This window comes from Macrobrachium nipponense, chromosome 30, assembly GCF_015104395.2.
Source record: "Macrobrachium nipponense isolate FS-2020 chromosome 30, ASM1510439v2, whole genome shotgun sequence".
Taxonomy (NCBI): domain Eukaryota; kingdom Metazoa; phylum Arthropoda; class Malacostraca; order Decapoda; family Palaemonidae; genus Macrobrachium; species Macrobrachium nipponense.
Window position 1 is genome coordinate 41,072,283 of NC_087218.1, and position 10,000 is coordinate 41,082,282.

At 34.8% G+C, this 10,000-nt stretch overlaps 1 protein-coding gene across 1 annotated transcript in view; it reads left to right on the forward strand.

Moving 5' to 3' along the window:
• The window catches only part of LOC135202055 (uncharacterized), a 159,201-nt gene that overhangs the window by 143,435 nt on the left and 5,766 nt on the right, over positions 1 to 10,000 (forward strand). The window contains exons 5-9 of the mRNA XM_064231322.1: positions 934 to 1,082; positions 2,978 to 3,140; positions 6,919 to 7,022; positions 7,597 to 7,688; positions 9,698 to 9,866. Coding sequence (XP_064087392.1) covers positions 934 to 1,082; positions 2,978 to 3,140; positions 6,919 to 7,022; positions 7,597 to 7,688; positions 9,698 to 9,866 — 677 coding nt within the window. The remainder of the gene's footprint in view (positions 1 to 933; positions 1,083 to 2,977; positions 3,141 to 6,918; positions 7,023 to 7,596; positions 7,689 to 9,697; positions 9,867 to 10,000) is intronic.

The following is a 10,000-nucleotide window of genomic DNA, read 5'->3' on the forward strand; positions in this document are numbered from 1 at the left end:
TTTACCTCTTCAACCTGATTATATATATATATAATATATATATATATCTATATATATATATATATATATGGTATATATATGTGTGTGTGTGTGTGTGTGTGTGTGTGTGTGTGTGTATGTGTGTGTGTGTGTGTGTGTGTGTGTGTGTGTGTGTGTGCTCTATGATGTTCGCGGAAATACTTCGAAGTTCTACACAATAAAACCGCAAAATATTTCATTTGCCAGTAGAACACAGCCTTCAGAGAGCAAGGCCTTTCTCACACTATATAACAAAATGCAAAAATATTACTTTTCAGTAAGCATGTACTATATTAACAGTCGCTCGTAAGGCGGCACCTGAGCCCACTTATATAAGCAACGTCATTTCCTGCTCCTGTTTTACAGCAAATTTCATCTTGACTTCGCAGCTGTAATTTTTGTTTTATTTCGTATCATTAGCTATTTTCATATTTAGAGCAGATTTCTTTTCGAGCGGAAACTAGCAGATTAATATTTCACGATTCACGGAGTAAAATAGTTCAGTTTGAAGTTAAAAAGGCATAAACACACAAAACAATACTGCTGTTAGCTCTGGAACCCATGATTTGGGGTCACACTCACAAACATATACATGTGTGCGTGTGTGTGTGTGTGTGTAAGAGATGAGAGAGAGAGAGAGAGAGAGAGAGAGAGAGAGAGAGAGAGAGATAACAATGGAGTACAAAACTAACCACTGCAACAACACAGCATATCCGCAAATATGTATATATATATATATATATATATATATATATATATATATATATTATATACATATATTTGCATTCGGAAAAGCATCATATTCACAACCCTCAAGAAGCCAGTGATCTGGTCTTCTTCCGTCTGTTATGAATCATAAGATCTATGACTCACAAATATATATATAAAAATGTATAAATTCTCTTTTCCCTACAGATGCCGTGAATCGAAGAACTGCCTGAGTTTCGTGGTCAATTACGACAGAGATTCTTGCACGAGTTACGACAGGGATTCGTCGTCGGCTGACATCAAATTGAGGCCTACACAGCTGCCTATTAATTACTTCGAAAAAATTTGCATTGACGGTAGGCTTTATTTTAAACGGCAATTTTGTAAATTCTGACACTGTTGATTTATATCCCTCAATCATTCCACCTGTTTGTACTAATTCCAGGTTTCCAATATTTTAAAAAAATCTGGAGTTGGAATGAGCCACCATGATTGTCGGATGATTCTTTAAATACTGAACGCCAGAACGTCAGCTTACTGTCGTCTGGAAGTTCCAGAGTGGAAAAAAATATAAAAATTAATTTTGATTACTCCTTCTTGGTTACTTTTATCCGAAAACTTGCGATATTACTTCAGCTGTTAATTCAATAGCAAACTTATAGTATATTTTACTCACTGCCATTTATGCGAATATTATAACTGTCTATAACACGGAAAACTTCAATTTTCGGTGTAATGTATACATCTCACTGAACCGAGATATTATGAACAGGTATCGGGAAAAATATACGTGTCGGAATCTTAGGAAATAACTTACACGTTAAGAAATTTTCCGCAGAAAAAAAAAAAAAAACACTATGAACCTCTTTCAAGCTGGCCTTTGAATAATTTCTTTTTAATTCACGAAATAAATTTCCATCAAACTCGCGCTTTGCAAAAACGCGCTCCGTGGTACCTTGCTCGTCATTTTTGAGGGTGGGAGTTGTACAAAAAGAGAGAGAAAAAAAACAAAAAATAAAAAAATAAATGTAGTGTACAACAGCCTAAAATCAGATCCTAGTATGATAAAACGCAGACGCTGTCATAAAACTCCCAAGCCGTCTTTGAAAATCACCCGTGTGTATCGGCTCAGTCAACCATAAGGCTTTTGTGACTGGCTCGGCAAGTTTCCTGATCGAATCACAGTGGAGTAAAATGCCACCTACTCACCATACCTCTTTATCATATCATGGGAAATTTATTACAACATAAGCACGCGCATTTGCATATGTGAAAATTCTTTTAAGATTTAAAAAAATGTTTAATGCCGCAGAATACGAAACGAAGACTATGCTTACTACGCTTCCATGTGTATAGAGGCTTCTTTCTCGAAGGTCAATACATAATCAGCAGGAATGGCTGTTCCATTCTTTTTCCATTCTGTATTTCTATATAATTATCCTACTCTCACTCCGTAGGCGACTGGCGCTATGGTAATATTATTTGTAAGTTCCAGCCCACGACCATTCAAACCGGACATACATCCCTAAAAAGTTCCTGAGCTGTCAAAACATTCCCAGGCTGTCGTAACCTATCCGTGAGGATGCTCGGTTAATTACCCATCTATTGTGACTATCCTGGAAATTTCCGTGATTAAAGTAAGACGGGGGAACATCCCGCTAACACTCGCCTCGGCCGTAAATCGTAAATTATGCAGCGATAAAAACTGCGCTCTCATATCCGTATGTGAAAATGCCTTGAGAGTTTGAGAACAATTTAAGGCCGCCATATATTGGAAAGAATACTAAATGGCGGAGTGCTCATGTTTCATAGGTATGAGCATGAATTGCTACTACGAATTACAAGACTGGACGAAATCAATCGAAATAGTTTATTTCAAGGCAAAACTTCGCTTGTTTAGTTGCAAATACGCACGAAAACAAAACATAACTACATGTAACTTGGAGAAGGTGGTACGATCTGTGTTCAAGACTATTTTCTTAAAAAGGTTCTAAAATTTGTTAGGAAAAAGTTTCTCTTTATCTTCTCCAGACTAGGCCTAACTTCAGTTAAAAAATAAAATAATAATCTCCACAAGGAGTGTAGATCTGTACATTACTTGTTGACATTCTTATTCTTACGCATGTTTTTACTTTTAAGTCAAATTATCCTATTTTTAGCTTCACAGCACATCAGAGGGAGAAAGGGAGAGAAGTGATAAGCCTTCGTTATATAGTTAATTAATTATAATGACTCTCTTCTGCTTACACAGCTCCTCAATGCGGTAAGAACTGGATGCTGGAGCGGGTGGTGGGCTTCGAGATCGAAGGATACGACGACATCGTTCTCAACAACGTCCCAAGCAGGTTAAAATGCGCAGAGTTGTGCATCAGGGAGAGAGGACTCATGTGCCGGAGCGCCGAATATCATCAAAGGTACACACCTTTCCTATACATTCTAATGAAATCAACAATGGCCAGTTTGAGAACTGTTCCCTCTCCACTTCTGCCAAGATTTGGAGTATGTAACCGTACATACCTTCAGGGAATTGTCCCTGCCCATCTGTGAGGTACAGGTCCAGTTGGCCCAGGTGGTACCAGCAGTATTAGGGGAGTGAGCTCAAGGTACTAGTATAGTAGATTCACATTAACCGTGCATCCGATATCTAGGTCAGTCCCTTACGACGCTCCTGATTGGCTGTTGATAAACCAATAGCAGGGCTGGAAACTCTCAGTCTCTCGAGAGAGTTCACATAGGCAAGATGTGTGTCCCACCTCTCCTGAGGGATACGTCTTTCAGGAGAGGTGAACATACATCCTGCCTATGTGAACTCTCGAGAGAGACTGAGAGTTTCAAGCCCCGTGACTGGCTTATCAACAGCCAATCAGGAGTGTCGTAAGGGACTGGCCTAGACGTCAAATGCACGGTTGATGTGAATCTATCATTAGCACTCGCTGACTTGTAGGTTGACACTTCTTTAGGTAAAGGATATATCCACAATCGAAAATTGTGGCCTTGCCAGGGATCAACCCCAAATATCATAGGCAGTGGGATGTTGGATAGCAATTGAAAGTATCGAGTACTCTGTCTTTTGGGGTCAAATCAAGACACCGGGGGATGACCTTGGTTAGTCACTGGCAGGGGTCACTCAGAGTCTTATATAGAGGGGTCACTGGCCTTAGCTAGAAAATTTGAACCACAATGATAATGCACTACAGACTCTGTCATATAAATGGATAAGCGCAATTTACATATAGTTACAGGGGTGGGGGGTGGCTAAGTCTCCTAGTTTATTAATATCAAAATTAATTTGAGGAGGAAATTGGACGGTTAGAACCCTTTATCAGACTGGGAAGATAGACAAGCTAGAAAATGAATTAGAGAGATATGATTAGGAAATCAGAGCTATTTGTGAATCACGGTGCAAACTAAGGAGAAAAGATAGATTGGAAAATGGTAATATGTATAGATATCCGCAAGAAACAGAAAAACAGGCAGAAAAGGATCAGTTGTGATTTTAATCATAAATTTAGAAAAGGCACTGACTGACCGAAGAGCAGTGAGTAATAAATTACTTGTGGTAAGACTGAAAAAAAAAACAGTGCAGTATCTACATGAACGAACTCTCCGATGTTATATGATATAAATTCTATATGGAACAGCAGAATGTTTTCGATGAAATACCAGAAAGAGATACGAGAACTTATTTTGAGTGAGATAAATGGAAAAGTTGCTAGGAAAAATTAAGGTAAGGAGAATGCAATGAGTAAGGAAGGCCTCGTAGAGACTCCATACGAAAATGGACTGAAATTTATTAGCTTTTGTGCTGCAGACAATTTGATCAGTAGAAGAATTTTTTTTTTTTAATCAAATGGAAATCCACAAATGTACGTGGACAGAACTGCAAAGCTTGCCTAGTAGAAAGCATCATATATGTAAAGGTCAAACTCAAAATAAACCTAACCAAAATGAAAGTAAAGATGGCATTGCACCGAGAAACAAAATAATATTAAACGGAGAAAGGATTAATAAGGTTGAAGCCTTTCATCTTTCAGCTATATATATATATTATATAAATATAATATATTATATATAATATTATATATATACGTAGATAGATATACTATATATATATATATATATCTATATATATAGATATATATAGATATATATATATAGGTATATATATATATATATATATATATATATATATCATATATCCTATATAAATATATTATTTCTCGATAAACTAAACAAGGATATTATTGTGGATCCTCTATTGATTTCTTAGAAGCACGATACAGTGTTTTATATTGCATATATATATATATATATATATATATATATATATATAGTATATATATATATATATATAGAATAATATAAGATATATCTATATATATAGATATATATATCTATATATATATGTATATATATGTATTATATATATACATATATATATATATATAAATATATTATATAATATACATATATATAATGTATATATGTAAATGTGTATTGTATATATGATATTATGTATATAAATATATTACATATATATATATATATATATATATATATACATACATTATATATAGATTATATATCTAAATATATATATATATATATAGCTATATATATAAATATATATATATATATATCTATATATAAATATATATATATATGCAATATAAAAAAACACTGTATCGTGCTTCTAAGAAATCAATAGAGGGATCCACAGAATATCCTTGTTTATCGAGAAATATATATTTATACAAAGCTAAAGCTTTATTTCGTCCATCCTCCTGTGGACTTGATCACTAAGCCTACTTGATCACTAAACAAATGAGACATGGTACTGGTGAAGAATTTCGAAATAAACATAAACAAACAGACGAAGAAGAAAATTAACATTAAACAAGGTTAAAAAAAAAAAAAAAAAAAAAATTCGAACATGTCATTGGGTCGTTTGCCTTTCCATAATTCGTTGTGATCTACGCGGGGCGGGACAAGGCGCCGGTCGTTCTTCCTGAATGACATCTTGACGGTCGTTAACTCAAAAAGGTAGTTTTGTAGATTAGGCTCTGGAACGGGCGAAGGATGGTTATTTACATTATCGGATTGAAGGAGGCTGTACACATTTCTGAAGTTCTTTATTCTGGCCCTTTTGCAAATTTCTTCACTCAAAAGTAAATTGTTCTGTATTCCGGTATTCCCCTCAAAGGTGTCATTCAAAGTGATGAGAGCTCCTTCCACAATTCTCCTAGTGGTCCTATCCGCACTCTTATAAATAACTTTTCCTCCCTTGAAGTCGATGGCATGATCGGAATCCAAGTATGCTTGGCAATGGCGCTGTAAACGTTGCCCAAACGGCAAGCTGCAACATGTTCACGTTTCCTCTGGTCCAGGGAACGACCGCTTTTCACCAATATAGCATTTGTCACAATTTTTACATCCTATAGCATAGACTCCAACTAGGCTTAGTGATCAAGTCCACAGGAGGATGGACGAAAGCTTTAAGCTTTGTATAAATATATTATTTCTCGATAAACAAGGATATTACTGTGGATCCCTCTATTGATATATATATATATATATATATATATATATATATTATATATATATATATATATATATAGATATAGATATATATAGATAGATATATATATATAATAAAATATATATATAAAATATATATATAGATATATATATATATAAATATATATAATATATATATATATATATATATATCTATATATATATATATATATATATATATATATATATATATACATATGTTACCGAGGTTCCAACCTCGGTACAGTTTTAAAAGGGAAAATATGTTGATAGCAATGGCCGTGTAGCAGCAGGGCACTGAAGTGAAGTTCGTCTTCTCTCTCTCTCTCTCTCTCTCTCTCTCTCTCTCTCTCTCTCTCTCTCTCTCTCTCTCTCACACACACACACACACACACAATTACCTAAGGTAACTAAATCAGCCTCGTGAACTACAAAAACACATTTATTTAAGAGCAAAGTATTAACTAAATAAATCAGGTTCTTACCAAATGTTAACTGAAAGGTTAAGTTCAAAAATCCAAATAACTCAAATAACCCTGGGGATCGAACCAAATCAGTCCACCCCTTTCTCTACAATAACTAACATTAGTTAGTCATAAAACTACAAATTCAAACATAATCACATATGTATTGCAGAGATGGCGTCTGCAGACTAAGCAGGCAAGATCGTCGGACTCAGCCTCTCAGTTTCCGCCCAGCATCTCCCTTGATCCACTACATAGAGAACCAATGTTCAGGAGGTAAGAAACTTCATGTTAATACCATTCGTCGGTTTTTCATTTTTAATCATGCTATTCAAATAAGACTGTCTGCAAGCAAATTTCTCAAGATATTTTATGACGACGTAAAGGCGAGTAGCATTTTGGAAAAGACAAAGGGAGAAAAAAGGCAGTATTGATATCTATCCTTAAAAATAATGTGTTGGCAGGTTGCATTATTATTATTATTATTATTATTATTATTATTATTATTATTATTATTATTATTATTATTATATGAGGCTGAACTATATTCATATGGAAGAAAACCACAGGGGTCATCGACTTGAAATTCAAGCTTCCAAAGAATATGGTGTTCATTAGAAAGAAGTAACTAGGAGCTAAAAGGAAATACAAAAAGAAAAGACCTTATTTACAAAATAAATAAATAAATCAATCAATCAATAACAGAAGAGCTTTCAAGTTGGCATGATCCTTAAGCTTGTTCATGGGAAAATATACTTCTAGTACATGTTGCCCGCGCCATCATACATTCATCTCATGTTACATTTTTGTTTTGTTTTTTGTTTTACTTAGAGACCTTTTAATTCCACAGTTGCTAACAATCAACACTGTGACTTCGAGGAGTTTCCTGCGCAAGATTTGGGGCACGGGGATCTCCAGGTTCCTGTAGAATCCAAAACAGAGGTAAGCACTCTCTCTCTCTCTCTCTCTCTCTCTCTCTCTCTCTCTCTCTCTCTCTCCTCTCTCTGGGATATCTTTGCAGAACCGTATTGCTAACTTTACTTTTACAAAGGAAAAAGAATGTTTTTTTCCTGGGCCGGAAATGTCTGTTAGCAACCTATTTAACTTACAACGAATATTTTTTTTTTTTTTTTTTTTTTTTTTTTTTTTGTGGGTGGTGTTTTTACGTTGCATGGAATCAGTGATTATTCAGCAACGGGACCAACGGCTTTACGTGACTTCCGAACCACGTCGAGAGTGAACTTCTATCACCAGAAATACACATCTCTCACCCCTCAGTGGAATGCCCAAGAATCGAACTGGCGGCCACCGAGGTGGCACGCCAACACCATACCGACCACGCCACTGAGGCGCTTACGAATATTTTTGTTGCAATGCCATAAATTATTTTCTTACCAAGCTGAAACAACTATAACGTGATTAGTTCCTTTTTATGTATATCTATTTTAATTATTATTTAACAAGAATTTGTGAACAATTATAATTATCTGCCTTTTCTCTAAAAAAGTATCTGTATAAGTCACATACTTGGTCACAAATATCATCGTCATCATTGCAATAAAGATATCCATCTTATTTTTCCGAGACGATTAGAGTTTTGCCGATAAGTCGGACCTAAATGTTATATTACAAAGTAAAAATGATTTGCGTATTATTCTATATGCGTTATTTTTGTGACCATAGAAAAATATAAGTTATATACTCAATATTCAAATAAACTTACATCAGCAGGGAGAGTTGAATTCATACCCACTGATTAGAGTTTAACTTTCCCTTGCAGACAAGAATTTTACAAGCAACCTAAACTTACACTTTAAACAATAGTGCATATCTGACAGACATTAAAATCATCACCTAAATTGCCCAGTTTAGTCTCTCCACATGTGTATTCCAAACATTGCGTAATCTTTTTGCAAGTCATTAAATAGTTGGAGGCCTATTAGCAAATGCATAAATTCCCAGATTTCAGTCTGCGTTTAGACATCTCATGACTAAAGCCTACTTATGCTATAAACCTCACTGACGTGCGTCAGCGATCCTTTACGTATCATTGCTTTCCGTTGATGGAAATGACGAATGAAATTAAATTATGAAGATGACAATTCCATGCATGTACTGTCATAAGGTAATGAATAGCGTACTTGAGTAATAACAATGGCATGAGCCTTGAAATAGAGAAACAAACTCAGTTTTTTATAGGTACAAATATATTCAAAATAAATCTGTACAGAAAGCTTTCGGAATCTGTTCGTTTCCCCATTTCAGCCTCAGATTCCAGTAAGCTTTCTGTTTAGATTTAATTTATTAATTATATTTGTACCCATACATAACTGAATTTGTAGATTATAATACCTCGCCGGAGGTATTATAATCGACACTTTCAAACCCCGATCGAAGAAGCATTAAATAAAGAGCACGGAAGATAAATTTAAAAAATATATATAAATAATGTAACTTAAACAAATGGAACACCGTAAATAAATAAATTTTAAAAAATGGAGCATTGTACAGGTGCATACTACCTAGCAAAACTTGATATGGAACAAATTTTCTAACGACTTAAAATAAAGACGTTCTAAACATAATTTGTAACTCCATATATATATATATATATATATATATATATATATATATATATATATGTATTGTATGTATATATATATATAACTGAATCACGAAAGTTTGAAACGTGATAAATCCATAAATAAAAGGTATAAGCCACGAAGGAAAAATAAACAGCGGAGTTTCTCCGAGATCTTTCGAATCAACGTCCTTTACTCAGCAGATAAAGGACGTTGAGTCTAAAGATCTTGCAGAAACTCCGTTGTTTATTTTCCTTCGTGGCTTATACCTTTATATATATATATATATATATATATATATATATAATATATATATATAACAACCCCGACCACATTCTGCGCCTTACCTTCTTCCTTTTCTCCTTCCAGTGCCACGACGCCTGCGAGTCGGAAAAGTCCTTCAACTGCAGAGCCTACACGTGGTTCAGTCGGGGAGGGGTATGTCGGCTCTCCGGGGATGACCTGACCTCAACCGGGTTATCTGCGGTGAAGCCACTGCCCGACGCCTCTTTCTACCAGCGGGCGCCTTGTTTAGATCGTTAGTACAGATGGCCTAGTCCTTGGGATTTCTGTGGAAATGGGTGTTGTTAGTCGAATGACTTTTTGAAGGATAGTTATCATTAAGGGTTTAGTATAGCATGTGTACTACATGACTATAAATATTTTCTGTTA